This window comes from Carassius carassius, chromosome 12 (assembly GCF_963082965.1).
Source record: "Carassius carassius chromosome 12, fCarCar2.1, whole genome shotgun sequence".
NCBI lineage: Eukaryota > Metazoa > Chordata > Actinopteri > Cypriniformes > Cyprinidae > Carassius > Carassius carassius.
The window spans coordinates 28,618,247-28,637,769 of NC_081766.1; the positions used below are offsets into that span (position 1 = coordinate 28,618,247).

A 19,523-nucleotide genomic window follows, 5' to 3' on the forward strand; every position below is an offset into this window, starting at 1 on the left:
TTTTCATAATGCTTCTCCATTGTAAAATGTGAGATCGTTGTTCTTTCATTTCACACAGAAAAAGAGCTCCACTATTCTCTGCTGCTTTTCCGCTTTATTACTTTCCTTCAAGTTTAAAAGGAACAGAACATGAAAAGCTTTCAGACTCTTTTCACTCTAGGCTTTATTCAAAATGTCACCTTTAGCCAGTTTTATAATAGAAACATAAAGAAAAATGCTAGAGAACATAAATGGGGAAAAGACATAATGGGACTGTAGAAATTCTCATAATGCATTTACTCCGTGAGTTCCAGTGAATATTTTGTGGGTTGCTGTCCTAAAGAATCATTGATGTCTTATCTACCAACAGTTAATGATGCATTAGACAGACAGAAAAAAAAAAATTAATTAGAGAGTGGAATTTGTCAATCTCTCATTCACACTTGCTGTGTAGCTGGGGGTGAATTCGGCAGAACACAGTTCAAGTGCAGCAGAGACGCTAATGGACAGCTGTTGAGCTGTTGTGAGCTGATTGGTTGATGTACATTGAAATGTTGTTTGTTGTCCATTAATTCCTCATATTTATTGTTGGGTCTTTCATGAAAACATCTAGGCAACAGAAGAAAAAAAACCCCAAAGAGCTTAGGTGTTGCTTGAAAACAAAGCCTATTTTAGGACCAATAAGATATTTTGCTAATTTCATGACATGTTCTACTCACTTCATGTCAGTTAATTGTCAGCAGTTTAATGATGTGTGGAAAACAAGTGTTTTACTATTTAAACTAAGGACAATATTGATATGTTATCATTTCTTGTACTTGAGTTATGCTGATTTTAAAAGAAAAAAAAAACATCACTGAATTACATTTATGAAAAAGATTTTTCTTTTCATTATGACAATTTGGGATTTAAATATGATTGAAATACAAAAACAAAAACAACAAAAAACAAACATAATGATCCTAAAATAGGCTTTATTTTCTTTATGCAAAAAATTACTCATTGTTTCAATCGTGGTAAAATGGGACCATACATTATTTGTGCTACACCCAAAAGTAGTGTCTTTTTCCACTTCAAATAACATTTAAATAACAAAAATGCTAATTATAAAGTGCAATTGAAACAACAGATCAGCAATTGCATATACACATTTAGATAATCTCTTTAAAACAAATCTCAACCCACTGAGAACAAATGGAGAACTGGAAATTAAAGAACAAACAAACCAACAAACAAACAAGCTTCTTCCCTGGAAGCTGTCTGTGTGTTTAGTTCAATAGAAAAAGTCCCTGTGTGAAATTCAAATGCTTTCACCACTGAGCAACAAACAACAAAGAATGTTTCAACGTAAGAAGTCAGTGCATGTCACTTTCAAAAAAATGATACACGGCAAAACCCAAAGAAAACAAACTTGCATCAAAAAATAAATAAAAACCTATTCCTGACCAAATCAATCATGAACAAAGTTAGGGAGGGCTCTTTTATGGATGGGTTCTTTGACCTCTGTGGTGCTGGGAGGGATGAATCAGAAGATGTGTTTGAGATGCTTGATGCCATAGGTCTGGAAGAACACCAGCAAGATCAGAGTCCAGAGCCCCAGAATGAAGCCATCAGGAGGGTGCCAGTCTTTCTGCTTGGGTTTCTGTGAAGAAATGTCAGCAACAACTCAGATAAGTCTGTTCCATATGATGAACAATTGAATTTTATTGGCTCTTGATGTATGATGTAAAATTACAGTAAATTGTCAAACAATGTCCTCTCCAGTTCAAACGGGTTTTCTGAACACATCACAAGGTAACACAGGCTTTCTAGAGAAGCTGTTACTGAAGGATAGGGAAGCACAAAACTGCCAAAAGGAAATATTATTACCAACCATAAAGCTTTTCAACACTTTAGAAAGTGCTAACAGGAATGCACTGTGAAGAAACTGAATTTGGGCAAGAAAGTGAATCAAGAGAAAAAAAGAGAAAAAAGTAAGCAAGCAAGTAAAAAGAAAAAGGGAGAACAAAAAGATGAAACCTGAAGATTTAAGAATTGAATTAAAGGAAAGATAGACTGTTCAAACTTGGACCAAAGAATGTGCGAATGAGCAAACAAGTCAAGAGGAAAAATAATGAAAAGAAAGAAAGAAGGAAGGAAAGAAAGAAAGAAAGAAATGGTCAAAGATGAAGGAAAGGATGATCAAGCAAACAAAGAACATGCAAGCAAATAAATAATTGAATTGAAAATTGCACAAACTAAAAATTAGCAAAAAACAGAATGAAATAAATAATCATTGAATTCAGAAAAAAATTACAGAAAAACACAATAACGGAAGAGTAAAAAAATCAAGAAAGAAAGAAAAAGACAAAGATAGATATGCATACTCACATATGCACAAACACACACTCATCCGCCTCACTCAGTGTTTGCACATTTATAGCTACATCATCACTATGTGTATGAATATTATACATTTAAATCAGCCACCATTAAACATGCATCACCAGACGTGCATTTATATGCTAATGCAGAATGAATATTTTACTGAGAAGAAAAATTTAACCTCTAAAAAGAAAGTGCTCATAAATTTTCCAACTCTAATAGAGAGGCTTGTGAAGGCCTTTGCTGCACTGTAGGTGAACACAAGTGTGTGTTTAACAGAAGACCTGAATACAGCTACAGCCTAAGGCCCGACTCAACAGTGACCTACAAATCAGATGGATGTTCCTATACAGGCTGACCACATAACCTGACTCACGGATGCCTCCAACCACTGGAACACTGGAAAAAATGTCTTTGCATTTCCCAAATGCATCGCTAGCTTATTATGGTTGCAAGTTCCATCGTTATCAGCATAGTTCAACTAGTCTGTGTTTTTCAACGAACATTCCCAGACAGCATCGCAAAGGTGGAATGACAGCTCTGGACCAGTGATTTCTTGCTTGTATAACATGTGGACTTCATAAATCTTTATCTTGACCAAAATAATCAAGCTGTCATTCAGTACAATCGTATCTATCTATCTATCTATCTATCTATCTATCTATCTATCTATCTATCTATCTATCTATCTATCTATCTATCTATCTATCTATCTATCTATCTATCTATCTATCTATCTATCTATCTATCTATCTATCTATCTATCTATCTATCTATCTATCTATCTATCTATCTATTTATATATTAGGGGCAGCATACTGTATAAAACAAAAACAGCTCCTTATAAAAAAAATGTAAATGTTATATTGTTGTAGTAGTTATGAACAAATACAAAGATGTAACTCTTTTTATATGGAACTCTATAACTCTTTATATTAAGTGTATTTTTACTCAATTGGTTCTCTATAGGGCTTATGTTTTTTGGAACAAAGCAGGAATTACGGTCTGTCTGAAATGGGCTCGTGAAGGAATATTGTAACGGGGCTCAATTACATTAAGCATGTTCTTAAAACCTACATTTTCCACTACAGAGTAAGGTCTCATATCCGCAGCTATAACGTAAATGTACCAATTGCCGCGGTGATGTCTTTTTAACCATCAGAAAATGGGTGAACTGTAGTCATAAAGGGATGGACATGGTGAGCAACAATACTCAAAATATGTGCATTCAATATCATTGGTCATCATAGCTTTGGTCAATATACAATATATGAATTTCAATTAACAGTTCACCCTGAAAGGAAAATTCTGTTATCATTTTTTTCATCCCCATGTTGTTCTAAAAAAACAATATATGTGCACTATATTTTAAGTCTTTTGAAGTCATAAAATAGCTTTGTGTAATGAACAGAATGAAAATATTACTGTAAATGTTGTCGTCTGCCATCTGCATCCATTCTGACACTGTATTGTGGGGCCATACGACAAATAACTGATAAATTCCTAAAGTTCTTAGATTTTCTTAGAAGTTATTTCAACCTTGCCCTGTCCACAAAAAAAAAAAAAAAAGGAAAAACAATCTGCTCATTTAGGAGACTTATTATTATTATTATTATGTTATTTTATTCTTATTCATTTTATTATTTTGTATTCATATTTGAAATTACCTGTTATTTATACATTTTCAGTTTTCATTTATAGTTGTTTAATGATTAGTAATTGTTATATGCTTTTGTCATTTTTCTTAATTTGTTTTATTAAATATTACTATTTAGGTTTCATTTTTTTTTATTTCAGTTTTAGTTCAGTTTATTTATTTCCAATTAGCAAGGTCTGTGTTTTAGTGCTTCAACTCATTTCAGGCAACATTTCAAATTTTCATTTAGTTTATGTATTTTTCCAAAAGTTATATTTATTCCAGCCTAATTTCATTGAACAAAAATGTTTACAACAGTTTTAGTTTTATTCGGCAATAATCACCTTGCTTGATGCTGTCGTGAGGGTCTCTTTTTTTTTCATTGCATGCTGCATGCTGGTTGGACCACATGACTTGGTCACACTTTTATTTAGAAAAAATATTTCAAATAAGTATAATAATAATATATATTTATATCAATACAGCTTTCTTTCTTTTCTTTTTTTAACCATTTCATTCTTTAAATCTGGTTTTCTTTTTCATTATGACTTCAGGACAGCTGTACCTTGCTAATATTTTATTTACTTCTCACATATTTTTTTACGCTAAGCACATTCATATGGTGCAAGATGATGTCTCTTTCTGCACCGGATTGTAAAATAGCAATAATGAGTGGCTGTCATCTGCATAATACATTGCATCTGAGTGGAGGACAGCGGAAGAGACGACCTGAGTGCTGAGGTAGTTAAACTCCACAGCTAAGAGGGACATGGGGGGTGAAGACTTTACATAAGGGGGCTTCTCACATGGCTGAACACAGACTGATGGATTGACTCTGACGGATTGCTCAGTCTACCCCCGGGAGCAGTCGAGGAACTGAGCTGGAGTTAACTACAGCCACGCTAATGAGGAAGAGGAAGATGGAGTGAGATTATTCCAAGATTATTTGCAATTGAAAAGTCAGGTTGAATTGTTAAGATCATAATGTTGGCACTTTGGAAGGCAAAGTCCTTTGATAGTCAGACATTTTCACCCGACCAATAATGGAATGGGTGAAAATTTTCAGACACTGCAGGAGGAATGCAAGAGATTAGAATAAGTCCCCAAGTCTTGGGGATGGACTCTTTTGATTTGTACAAGGAAGTAACCATATGGCCACCTCACAACAACATGCTAAAATCACCTGAACTGCATAGCATCGGCCAGATGTTGGGCTAGACATTATTGCAAAATAAACCCGGAAAGCATAATTAATTTGTCAAAACCAGCTGACTCTATTTCAGGGAATCCCACACTTTTTTGTAAACTGAACTGATTAGATGTAAAATATATAATTTACCCCATTTTAAGATTTTAAGTTAATATTTCAATAATTTACTGCCACTTTTGCATTTTCATGAATCTCTGACATTGGTTAATCGTCAAATGCAATTAAATAGATATTTCAAAAGATTAAATCTCTTTTTAGTAAATGCTGCGTTCGGCGTTTGTAATTTATTATTGTTGTTGTAGTAACTTATTACAAAAATAAAATACAGAAATAAATGATTGCTGTAAATCACCACTGTGAACTAAACATGAATATTTGATAATTATAATAATTTTATTTTACAGAGTGACAATACTAATATTTGTATCTTAAATTCTTCACTTCAAATGTTCAAACCCTCAAGCTCTGAATATTTCGATTCTTCATCCTTTTATTTTGGTGGAATACTGTGGAAATGCTGTAGACTTCTGCCCCCCAAAAATGTGAAAATTATGCAAATGTGTAAATGAAGGGGACCTAGCGCATGTTGCATTCCCAAATACATGATACACTTGCAACACATGCAGAGATGGAGTTTGCTGCATTTTCTGTGAGCCGAGTCCACCAGATCATCAGCTGCTTGCATGAACACAGTACCGTACTTTGCTTTGAAACAGAGCATCAGACTGAGCAGCTGTCTAATTCAATCACACTCTTTGATTTGATAATTGCTCTAAGCTATATGGTGATTACTGTGCAATTATTGTAAAGTATTTCCAGATTTGGGCTGCACTGCAGCTCCATTTTACTTTGCCAACATAATATCTGATATTTCAAAGAACTGTATAGTCTACCACAGCAAAAGACACAAGAAAAACAATGATATTAGCCAAGGCAAACTCACAAACAACATAGAACCTTGTTATCAGTAACACACCCTTCTGCTTAATCACATGCTCATATTATATTATGAATAATTCAATGATCTGTTGTCAATTATTTCACAGAGTGCAGCGGTTGACCAATTAGAATCGAGACTTGAGAACTGAGAATCCGAGACCCAAGGAATGTGAAGTGACTATTGCAAAAAATGCTAACGTACTGCATAAGATTGGTAATATAATCTATTGTTTAAAATGTTTTTATTTATAAAAAAATGTTTCACTTATTTCAATAACAAATGATCACTAATTATGCCAATCACTATGATGTGCTTGTTCTGAGGGCGAGGAAGACAATTTTCACCATTGTATGTGCTAACCAGACTTCTTCCAATCTATTAAGATTATTGTGACTACAACGTGAGATACATACTGGTTTCCATGGAGATTTAGACCTTTGTATCCATATCTGGGGAATCTTTATTTTACTTGAGGTCTATTAAAACTGAATACTTTTTACTCTGTTACAATTTCATGTGAACTCCAAAGCACACTTTAAATATGTCATCATAACTTTCCTAACAGACTTAAAACATGTTTTTACTGTATATAACACACACACACGCACACGCACGCACACACACACACACACACACACACACACACACACACACACACACACACACACACACATACATACATACATATGTTTATTATATCTCAGTACTTTTAAGGCCTCTAGATGTTAAGTAGAACACAATAGAAGCTTGAAAGTTTTGGATCATAAACTGATGAAAAATTTTGAAAAATACATCTTTCGATGTAAGACAGAAAGTCATTCAAGTTTAGAATGCCATGAGGGTTTGTAAATTACACAATTTCTGGATGAACTATCACTTTAAGTTCTCTGATAAATCATACCTTTTTGCATTGAAATTGTACAGCATTCTGTTGGAATGGAATAATCAAAACTCATGCTATTCTCTGAGGAAATTATTTTCAGTTCGACTGGTTCACAACCCAGCCAAAAAAGGACAAAAAGAGTACAGCCATGCATCCTCCTCCTTCAGCTTTGATTCCCTAAAGCCATAGCTCTGAAGCATCAAACTGTCAAGCCAACAAAAGCTGAAGACAAGCCTTCTCAGAGCAAAATCATCACAACAAGCCGAGTAATTGAGTTTGGAGAAAAGCACCTTCAGCGGAGTACTCTGTGATTAGTCTCTGACATTTAAAGTCTGATTTAGAAGCGAGAACGATCGCTGCACAAAGGGGATAACCTCATCCTCAGCCGGAGATACACGGGTTGATGCAGGAGACAGCACAACTAACAAGTGCTCTTGGAGGAAAAGACGAGGTTATGCTCCAGTGTTCCCACTGCTATGACCTCAGGCACTGACTAGATTTGTTAAATACATTAAACATGGGAGATTTCACTAAGAATAATCTTTTTTTTTTTTGTATCATTTTCTTTTTTAAGAAGTCTGTTATGCCCACCAAGGCAAGTCACCAAGTTTGAGATATATATATATATATATATATATATATATATATATATATATATATACACATCATTACTCCAGTCTTCAGTGTCACTTGATCCTTCAGAAATGATTCTAATTGACTGATTTGTTGCTCGAAAACATTTCTTTTTATTATCAATGTTGAAAACAGCAGGGCTGCTTAATAGTTTTATGGAAACCATAATACACTTCAAAAGTTCAAAACTTCAAAGGTTTGGTGTAAAAAAAGAAAAAAAAGAAAAACATTTAAAACATAATCAACAAGGACACATTCAATTAATCAAAAGTGACAGTAAAGACAATAATGCTACAAGATTCTTTTTATTTTTATAAATATTGTTCTTTTGAAAAAAATATCATGGTTTCCAAAAACGAACAAACAAAAAGAAACAAAACAAAACAACAAAAGCCGAAACAATGAAAATGACTTAAATGAACTATGTCTGGTGAACAAATAGTGCTTGGTTAAACTGGATTGTGAGTGATTAGTTGTGATGATGCAGATGATACTGCGTGTATGGTGACGTAACAATTCAGTGAATTCATCATTAATGAATGTTATGCTCTTCTAAAATGCTCTCTTTATGTGTCCGTCTTAAGAGTTATTTAACTGAACCTTGATCATTAAACTAAATTTTTATTTTTTATCTAACAAGAGATCTTAAACTAATATAGGAAAGCTTTAAAATGATGTGGCTTGCAAAGAATTATTTTAAGTAAGTATCAGTAAGTATCAGACATCACATTTTAACTGATCTATGGCTACACTGCAAATCAAACATTGACATCAGTTCTGAATAGAGGTTAGAAAAATTATTTCCATTTCAGTCTACACAAAATGTGATGAATAACTGATCAGGGAAAGTATAAAACAATATCCCTTTGGCCAGCAGAAAGCATGATTAGAAATACAAGTTAAAGAAATTAAATTATGAAATAAAAAGCAGTAATTAAGTGTTTCTAAATTTACAGTTCCCCATTTACTTTTTTCAAATACGTAATTGTTTTATAATTATTTACAAATATAACTGAAAAACATACCCATTTTTAAAGTAGTCATAGTGAGAGAAAATAAAAAGTATTGTTATATTATGTTTAGAATTACTAAAATTCAACAATACTGTTTAAAGTTAACACTACCCATTAGTGGATGAATAAACTTTCAAGGGCTCTTGAAAGTCTTTATACCACGTGACACAAAGTAATGAGTCTTTGGCTTGATGAAAAAGATGTCCATTCAGCATTCTCTTAAAACACTAAAACAGTTTCTCTCTGAAACAGAGCAAGAAAAACACCTTCATTATCTGTGACAAGTGGCCACAAGAGAATCTGACCTGAAAACCACATGCTTATTTTTTGAGCATTTCATTCTTTCACAAAACGGTCCCTGCATCACACCACAGCACATTTGCATTAAATTCTGCTATCATAGAGTCTCTATGACTTCCTGATCCCTATTAATGGCTTAGACTAAAACTGCAAAGTTAATGACAGACATCATGTCAATATTTGCCAGCCAATCAAAAAAATATTTAATATTCAACTGTGGGTCATGATTTTAACCCATAAGATTTCACTACGAGTGGGTCTCCTTATAAAAAGAACACATTCATTGATTTCACATGTTTTCCAGAAAATCCACGTGTGATTTTAACATGTACATTTCACATAAGTGTCATTTTCATGTTAAAAATTCATGAAAATCATGTAGTTCTTTTGTAAAGGTGTACTCAGCACAACGCCACAGAAACGGAGTAACAAAATGTCCTGTTACTTTCTGTTTCTCATGGTTGCAGCTGGATAGGGCAAAAAGTAGCTTATGTTGCATCATGCCTGGTTAGAACACTGTGTTAGGTGCATGAGCATTAGAATTAGTGAGCTTTACCTTAGCCAGAATCACTAATAACATGTAACAGAGCAGAACTAGGTTTTTTAATTTACCGTATTTTCTGGACTATAAGTCGCACTTTTTTCATAGTTTGGCTGGTCTTGTGACTTATAGTCAGGTGTGACTTATTTATCAAAATTAATTTGACATGAGAGAAATTAACCAAGAGAAAACATTACCGTCTACAGCCGCCAGAGGGCGCTCTATTGCCAAGTCTATTGTCGTTTCCACCGCAGGAACTTTACCCAGGAACTAGGGACTTTGGCCTGGTACTCGGTGTGTTTCCACTGCAGGAACCAGGAACTAAATAAAGTTCTGGGTAAAAAAATGCCCCTCAGAAAGTCCCTGCTGGCGAGGTGGTACTTTTTCAAAGTTCCGGAACTTTCGGGGGTGGGACTTGGGGGCTAAACATGCTGATTGGTTGAGTTCACGCAGCATTGTTTGGGTTAACCACCATTTATTCTGATAATTTTAGAAGTATTACTGTTATTGTGTCATGAAATGTAATATTAAAAGTATTTCAGGCGAAAATGTAGTTGTTTAAAACTCAAATCTGTGGTTTATTTATAAAGACAGTGCCTATTTAAAAATGTGTTTTGCCGATCTCAGAGACGGTCAGCTCCACGCGATCAGCGGGAGCTCAGTGATCATCTATCCACCGAGAAGCAGCCTCACCTCGGCTAGAACTTCTGTTGTGTGCCGCTGGCTCTGATGTCTCTTTAGTGGTTAAACATAAAATATAATTCAGCTGCGGGGTAAATCTAACAGGTTTTCTTTGGTCTGTATTCAATTTATCTATGTTAAAATGAAAATAAAAAAGGCAAATCTATATAATATTTCGTTTCATTGTAATGGCTGTATATACACATATCCCTGAACTAAGTACATTTCTGCAGCTGTTATTATGTTTAAATGAAAACGAAAGGAGGCAGTGGTATTTGATATCTTATTTCGTTTTCTTTTAAATATACTGAGAGGAAAATTGCAGTAGCCATGGTCAGCTGAGTTCACGCAGCTTCGTTTGGGTTAACCACCATTTATTTGGATAATTTTAAAAGTATTACTGTTATTGTGTCATGAAATGTAATTTTAAAAGTATTTTAGGCGAGAATGTGGTTGTTTAAAACTCAAATCTGTGGTTTATTTATAAAGACAGCGCCTATTTAAAAATGTGTTTTGCCGATCTCAGAGACGGTCAGCTCCACGCGATCAGCGGGAGCTCAGTGATCATCTATCCACCGAGAAGCAGCCTCACCTCGGCTAGACCTTCTGATGTGTGCCGCTGGCTCTGATGTCTCTTTAGTGGTTAAACATAAAATATAATTCGTTTTTGGTAAATCTAACAGGTTATCTTTGGTCTGTATTCAACTTATCTATATATTAAAATGAAAATAAAAAAGGCAAATTTATATAATATTTCGTTTCATTGTAATGGCTGTATATACACATATCCCTGATCTAAGTACATTTCTGCAGCTGTTATTATGTTTAAATGAAAACGAAAGGAGGCAGTGGTATTTGATATCCTATTTCGTTTTATTGTAAATATACAGAGAGTAATATAGCAGTAGCCATGGTCAGCTAACTGAAGTTATCAAGTACGCTGCTGTTTGCAGAATTACCGGACTTGCGTCGTCGCAGACATCACACTCCCGAGTCGAATGTGCAAAGTCTGAACTACCGAGGATGCACGTCCAAAATCAGCGTACTTTGTATTGAGAAACGTGCGCAGACCTACGTCACCAGTCTATTTGCCTAATCTTCCCGGTACTTTACACCGCGGTGGAAACGCAGAAAGCAACAGGTCTGGGGGCGAAAAAAGTTCCTGGGAAAAAAAGTTCCTGGTACAAATGTTCCGGGTAATTTCGGTGGAAACGTGGCATATGCTGCTCACTGCTCCTGTAGCCTACACTAAGCAGCATAGAGCGCCCCCTCGCAGCTGTAGACGGTAATGTTTCCTCTTGGTTCTTGGTTCTAAATAAATGCGACTTATAGTCCAGTGCGACTTATATATGTTTTTTCCCTCGTCATGACGTATTTTTGGACTGGTGCGACTTATACTTAGGTGCGACTTATAGTCCTAAAAATACGGTAGGTTAAATTTTATACATTTTAAATTTAAATATAGTTTGAATTTGACTATATCTGGCAACTCATAATACATAGCAACCTACGAAGGACTAAATTGCTTCCCCAGTTCAAGAATCCGTTGCACTATTTGAAAATTGTGGCAGACAGTCAACATCCAACTGAACCAAATCTGCCATGAAGAATGGGCCAAAATCTCACCTGAACAGCTTTTTGTCTGCCTGATAAGAATACTGTGGACTTAGGTTAAAAAGCAAGACGAGAACCTACTGATTAAATACACACACCCACACACACACACACACACACACACACACACACACACACACACACACACATTTCAACAGTAGGTCATATGAGATCATTGCATTTGGTCTTCAGATGGAATAATTTCAAATGCTTGGACATTTTGTCCAGAAGTCATATTTTAATAAAGGAATCAGTAAAGAGACTCTGTGCTCAACATTCTCGCTAACAAAAATTGATGAAGAGAAAGAAAGAGATGGATATAGAGAGATCAAAGGTTCTGATGGAGTCTGCATGACTCCAGCACACAGTGGGAGGGAATGTCCAATCATCAGATTCTAGACTGAACGAATGCTAGAGGAACAACTCATCTAGTTACATATCGCCTGCATTACCCCCCTGAATAGAGCATTCACACATTTATGAATGTCATTAGAAAATCTCTGTTGTGACAGTTCGATATCATCAATCATGGCAGCCCTGAATCCTTAGCAATATCCTGTAGTCCTCCAGATGATTTCTTAAACCCACTGGGGTTTGGACAGCAAAATCACTGTATCAAAAAGTGACAGGTGTTCCTTCAGCCACATTTGGATATGACAATCCCTGGATCACATTCAGGAAAATATTCAGGAATATAAAAGAAATACTGAAATACGTCTTGCATTTTAGGAGTCAGTGTCCACCTCTAACATTTGGTTCATTCCAAGGTGGTTTGCAAGGATTTGGGCTGATATGAAAATGCTGGAAATTAATTCAAAACCTCTCAAAGGCCAGAAACTTTAAACAAATGCCAGAACAAGAATACAGTGATTAAATAAAAAATCTTATGTTCTATGCAAATAACTCTCACAAGTTAACTACAGTATAGTAGGCAGAGCACAGCAAATATGATTTTTGCATTCATATTTGCTAGAACCATATTTTCTTTTCCATTCCTTTCTAATATATATATATAGAGAGAGAGAGAAAGAGAGAGAGAGAAAGAGAGAGAGAGAGAAAGAGAGAGATTATGGCAGCAGAAGTCAAAATTACACTCACTCTCTACAAAGCTCTTATTAGAAACCACATTGCAGCTGTAGTTTCCTGTAATGTAATGCAAAGGTACAATAACGCAAAAGTGTTATAAATATACATTCATACAAAAAAAGGAAGTTTCATTTTAATTATTTTACAAATTAAGTACTGCAGGTTTGTATAAATGAATATCTGTTGTTTATACAAATGACATGAGTAATTCAGTAGTGTTGCAGCAAACACAACATCTCTCTGGTGTATATATTACACCATACTTAAAATGACTGACTACAGTAAAACAAGTTATCACTATTATTTTAATCTTCCGATTAGTTTTATTTAACAGCAACAACAACAATAACAACAACAAAAAGTAATTTAATGAAAAAATGTAAATGAAAAAAAAAAGTAAAAAACTGTTACTTAGGCGAGTCATTTGTTCAGGGCATGTTACAGTATAATAATAATTGTTCTTATGTGGATTTTAACAGTTACACACCAAAACATTTCACGGCATAAACATCTGTCCAAATTAAAGGAGCTCAGGAATAATGATTGAACAAACCTTGAGCACCTTGACCCTCTCTCAGATCCCATGTTTCCACTGATTTGAGAGCTGTACAACACATAGCTGACTGTTACCAATTACGGTGCATTGCTGTCATTGTTTAAAAGTCTCAAAGTCATTGCACAAAGAGTCCGAAAGTTTTGTCCTAAGTCTTCACACGTTAAAAAATAAATACGGCCTCACGTTATGTCAATCACATTTACACACTGCCTCCAAAATATTCGTCCATCATAAAAAAATGGGATCGGGTTCGATTCCGTTTTTCACATTCATAGCAGGCATTTTGAGAGGTGTTTTGGCAGTTCAGAGCCACCATACAAGCAAACGCCAAAATCCAGAATGGCGATTGTCAAGTTCATCAACTTAGTCTCGCAGCACAAAGCACTGTATATAGATCCTTGCACACTGTGCTCACAGAAATTGATGGTCTTCTTTTTAATATGTGGCTCTAGTACCGCTAGCAAAAACATCAAACTGAGCCACTGACATCCTGAAGTAAACTCTGAATGCTCCTGAGGGGGAACTCTCCCTCCTCTCTATACCTCATGATTGGATGAACCCAATTTCATTTCTTTTTCTTTTAAAGAAGCGAGAGGACAACAAAATCATCCTCACTGCTTGAAGACTCCAATGACGTTTTGCGAATTCTTTCGCAATGGATTAATTAATACACATCGGACTCGGTGTGCAAGGTTCCTATGCGAGACACATTTTTTGGATTTCGAATACAAAAAAATGCATAAGAAAATTTCGGACTCAGTGTGCAGAGACATTTAATCCTAATTTTCAGGTCTTATTTGTACAAGCCCTAAATGTTTCCTCTATGATGCTACATGAATCTTTGAAGTACAACATAGTGCAAATTGGTGCACCTCCTTTGAATCAAATACATAGTTCAGCTGGTAATGGGTTTCAGTAAGAATGCTGTTAAACCCTCAGCCTGCTGTTTTCCAAACATTTCCTTATTTACACTTTCCAGCAAAATTTAACTAATCTTACCTGATGAATAATTTCAGCCACTGGGAGTTGGTCCGCATATGTCAACGATTCGATTTGTATATCACTGCTTCCAGACCTAAGGAAAAAAACATGAAGAGATAACAGTCTTTACAGCAGTCAAATCAGGTCATTTTAAATGTAATGTTATCAAATTTCGCCTGAGGTGAAAACGAAACAAATTACTTGTTTTGTGTTCTGTAACATTGAAGCACCTTCTAATCTAGCTACATTACTATGCAGTGGGCAGAAGAAGCCAACGTGCAGCCATCCCCCTCATGGCCCCTTTGGCCCTCATGTAGGCCAGTAAAGCTCAGGAAAAGACAAAAAGAGTCGGCTTCAGCCCGTCTGTCTGGGACTTCATACATGAGAGGCTGCTGAAATTAAATTCCGTATGCAGCTCTCAATACCACACAATAACTGACTGAGATCGAGTGTGATCTGGAGTGGACAAAAATAATTTTACTTGATTTCCTTGACGAAAAGAGGAAATGGTAGAGCCCAACCCCCCCATGAAATCTTATTGTACTACATTATTTGTGGTATCTACAATTTCTCTCTGTATGAAATTTATCTGTATATTTTGCTTAAGGAATACATGCTTCCAGAGTTAGCTGGAGCAACACTATTACACAGCTTGCAGGACACATAAAATGAATCAAGCATTTTAAATATTCATTGGGTGACGTGGGGGTGGTGATTGACAGGGAATTTTAGAGGTGTCTTTGCATTTCACTGAACAAACAGCAAACAAACTGAAAAGTGTTTGCCTGAAGAAACATTCCTGTATTTCAATAAGTGGCCTGGGCAGCCAATTCACGGCCCATGGGGATGAGGCTTTTTCTGTTAGCTGACAAAATGGCCTGTCATTCTAGCCATGTATAGCATAGGCACATTGAACCGCTTTTGGGTTCAGTTCAAATGGCTAGACTTGAATTACTGCAAAACAGAAAAGCAACAAGAACACAGCTAGATTATTTACTGTCGGCTACAACATCTGCACTCGAGCAATGGAACAGCAATGAAAACACTGCAGTAGCAATGAAACAAATCGTTTTTCACTGTTTCATACTGACAAGTAGTAACAAACTACATTTTTTAATTTACGTTTTCAGAAGAAATTGCACTCTCCACAAAACTCCACATTGCCAGCAATGAGCTTGCTAATATGTTCTGAATTTGTTCTATCATGCTGCTATGCGGCAGATTGTGGACATTTTTGGTGGTTGTTTTGTAGTTTCTTGGCCAAGTCAAAAGAGCCCACCTTTTTATATAATAATCTGATCCCACGATTTATATGCATCCCAATATCTCAGAATCAGCCTTCAAATCTTTGTTGAGAATCTCCTCTGCAAGCTGCACAGTTCAAGGTTCAATTCATGTATGTAATACAAATGACGCAGGAAAAGTAATGCAACAAAATGTAATACTTAAGCCTAATTACACAGACACCAATTAACATCACTGGAGGTTGCAGAGTATCCGTGGGTTTGCTACTTGACTCCATTATCCGACTGTAATACTTCCATTGGTTGTTGCTACATTACACTGCTTTTGCATAAAGGCCCAGACACATCAAACAGATAAAAAAAGAACATCACCTCACATTGCCTGCCTTTTGGTCAGAAGGTTGTGCTTTAACATACCGCAAAGACTACAGTCCTCGGCCAACAAGCACATATGTTTTTTGCCTGTGTGAGCAAAAATTACTATTTTACTAAATTAACGGATTTATAGTATTGGAAAAAAAATACCGGGATGACCTACTACTTCCACTCGGATTCTGAAGTGCACATGCGATGAACACTTTTCTATCCCATGAGGCCACGGCAGAGGTTTTTTGAATGACAGTGAAGTGACACAACTGACACTGATAGGTCATGTGATGTGTAACAGCATGGCGGATGTAGTACTGTACTGTAGAATTTAGTCGACTAAATCTACAGTAAATTCAGTCGGCTAAAATCGAATGTGTAGTGTAGTGCATTTATTAAGCATTTCTCAAAAATTTCAGAACTCATTATATATGTTTGATGTTAAGGTTTTATCATGATAGACACTGATTTAACTGCAGTGACACACAACATGCCTTTATGTTAAAATGAAATAAAACCACTTGTCATTAAGAACAAGAGCATGGTCTTATTAATGAAATACCAATGGTTATATAGACTATTCATGCATTCTTTATAGCAACTTGTTTTCCATATTCTTTATTCTTTAAAGCAGACATACAGGTGCATCTCAGTAAATATGAATGTTGTGTAAAAGTTCATTTATTTCAGTAAATCAACTCAAATTGTGAAACTTGTGTATTAAATAAATTCAGTTAAAGTAAAAAACTACTAAAAGTAGTTTAAGTCTTTGGTTCTTTTAATTGTGATGATTTTGGCTCACATTAAACAAAAACCCACCAATTCACTATCTCAAACAATTTGAATATGACGGCATTCCAATCAGCTAATCAACTCAAAACACCTGCAAAGGTTTCCTGAGCCTTCATAATGGTCTCTCAGTTTGGTTCAGTAGGCTACACAATCATGGGGAAGACTGCTGATCTGGCAGTTGTCCGGAAGACAATCACTGACACCCTTTACAAGGAGGACACGCCATAAACATTCATTGCCAAAGAAGCTGGCTGTTTACAGAGTGCTGTATCCAAGCATGTTAACAGAACGTTGATTGGAAGTAAAAGTGTAGAAGAAAAAGATGCACAACCAACCAAGAGAACCGCAGCCTTATGAGGATTGTCAAGCAAAATCGATGAAAGAATTTGAGTGAACTTCAAAAGGAATGGACTGAGGCTGGGGTCAAGGCATACAGATGTGTCAAGGAATTGGGCTACAGTTGTCGTATTCCTCTTGTTAAGCCACTGCTGAACCACAGACAATGTCAGCGGCGTCTTACCTGGGCTAAAGAGAAGAAGAACTGGATGTTGCCCAGTGGTCCAAAGTCCTCTTTTCAGATGAGAGCAAGTTTTGTATTTCATTTGGAAACCAAGGTCCTAGAGTCTGGAGGAAGGGTGGAGACGCTCATAGTACAAGTTGCTTGAAGTTAAGATTCCACAGTCTGTGATGATTTGGGGTGCAATGTCATCTGCTGGTGTTGGTCCATGCAAGTCACTACACCCGTTTACCAAGAAATCTTGGAGCACTTCATGCTGCTCACCAGCTTTTTGAAGATGCTTATTTTATTTTCCAGCAGGATTTGGCACCTGCCCACACTGCCAAAAGCACCAAAAGTTGGTTAAATGACCATGATGTTGGTGTGCTTGACTGGTCAGCAAACTCACCAGACCTGAACCCCATAGAGAATCTATGGGGTATTGTCAAGAGGAAGATGAGAAACAAGAGACCAAACAATGCAGATGAGCTAAAGGCCACTGTCAAAGAAACCTTGACTTCCATACTACCTCAGCAGTGCCACAAACTGATCACCTCCATGTCATGCTGAATTGAGGGAGTAATTAAAGCAAAAGGAGCCTGTACCAAGTATTGAGTACATGTGCAGTAAATGAATACATACTTTTCTAGAAGGCCAACAATTCATTAACACATTTTTTTTTATTGTTCTTATGAAGTATTCTAATTTGTTGAGATAGTGAATTGGTGGGGTTTTGTTAAATGTGAGCCAAAATCATCACAATTAAATTAAATTGAATTACTGAAATGAACTTTTCCAGGACATTCTAATTTATTGACCTGCACCTGTATTTATTTCTATAAATAAATTTAGATGAATCTTTACGGCTACTAAAGTTTTTCAGTCAAGAGCAGTGAGTGATTTTCTTTTGTTGCTTAATTAACATCAATGACTCAATTGCAACTAAATTAGGCTGCTGTCCCTTTAAACCGAATGCACAGTTGCAATGGATGCAATGTACATATACGTTCTCCCTGCTGTTTACGTTCACTTAAGACGTTATCAACTGTGTTTACATGAATACTTGTCAAAACAGACAATTCAACAATTTTGTGTGTAATTCTTTGTTCATGTGACACTAAAGTGGCTACTTTCACACTGAGACACGCTTTCTGTGTGTGTATTCTTCAGTGTCTGCGCTCTGAAAACTGGACCGAATTAAGTTCTCTCTTGCGTCATCAGATTTATCCATATGTCTGCTCTTCTCTTACTCCCACATATTGGAATTTTTGACCATTTTATAAGACATGTAGCAAGCGTATTTTAGCTTATGTCCTGCCAGTTCAAAGGTACGCATCTTAGCTCGTCACTATGCAGTAGATTCCTTCTGAATGAATCCCTTTCCAAATCGTCCCTCCTTAACATTTTTGTCTCTTTTTTCATTCGTTGATAAAAATGTCAATAGATTTTCATCATAGTCTTTGTCATTTAAAAGTAGTTTTAGTTCGTTATTGTCTTATTGATGTGGGTGGAAAAAAAATTTAGTTGACAAAAATTATTCGTCGACAAAATGAACACAGCTTTTGCAAACACCACTAAGTCAGGAAATATGTCTCAATGCAGCAAATAAACCATTTAAAGAGACTCATGATTCATGATTCAAATGATTCATCATTCATAACTGCAATTTCGCAGCTGTTATACAGGATAAACTTTTAATCTAAGAGTTATGGTAAATTCATAAGAAAAACCATCAGAAGGTGTCTAGAGAGGGCGAGTGTGTACTGAAAGTACACTTCCATTTCCTTTACGCCCACACCATACCTCCTGATTTATTTTTCATCTTGTAACATCACCTGACATTTAATTACTTTGAGACTTGAGACCTAGGCAGTCAACATCATCACCCTCGGCAAACCTGAATCACAATATAGTCTCGTAAAGAGTGGGCATGTATTATAAAGACGAGTGGGGATTCTATTAAACCGTCCTCCTCTGTAAACTTAATTTACCTAATGGAAGCCCTCTGATAAAGCAGCAGTGAATGCGGAGGAAAGGAGGCAGAAAACAGGATGGCTAGAATGATTTAGTGTTGTAACACCTCTACTGTCATGCTCAGAAAGACATCTTATGGAGGGAGAGAATAAGAGCTGTGTTGTTTTAAACACACTAGAGAACATGATGTTCTGCTATGCTGGTAACCTAAAGGGATAATTCACCCAAAAAGGA

At 35.9% G+C, this 19,523-nt stretch overlaps 1 protein-coding gene across 1 annotated transcript in view; it reads right to left on the reverse strand.

The window, feature by feature from the left end:
• Positions 1–146: 146 nt before the first annotated feature.
• LOC132155173 (GPI-anchor transamidase-like) overlaps positions 147–19,523 on the reverse strand; it is a 42,423-nt gene continuing 23,046 nt past the window's right edge. The window contains exons 10-11 of the mRNA XM_059564029.1: positions 14,436–14,511; positions 147–1,621 (exon numbers count right to left, since the gene is read on the reverse strand). Coding sequence (XP_059420012.1) covers positions 1,505–1,621; positions 14,436–14,511 — 193 coding nt within the window. The 3' untranslated portion in view covers positions 147–1,504. The remainder of the gene's footprint in view (positions 1,622–14,435; positions 14,512–19,523) is intronic.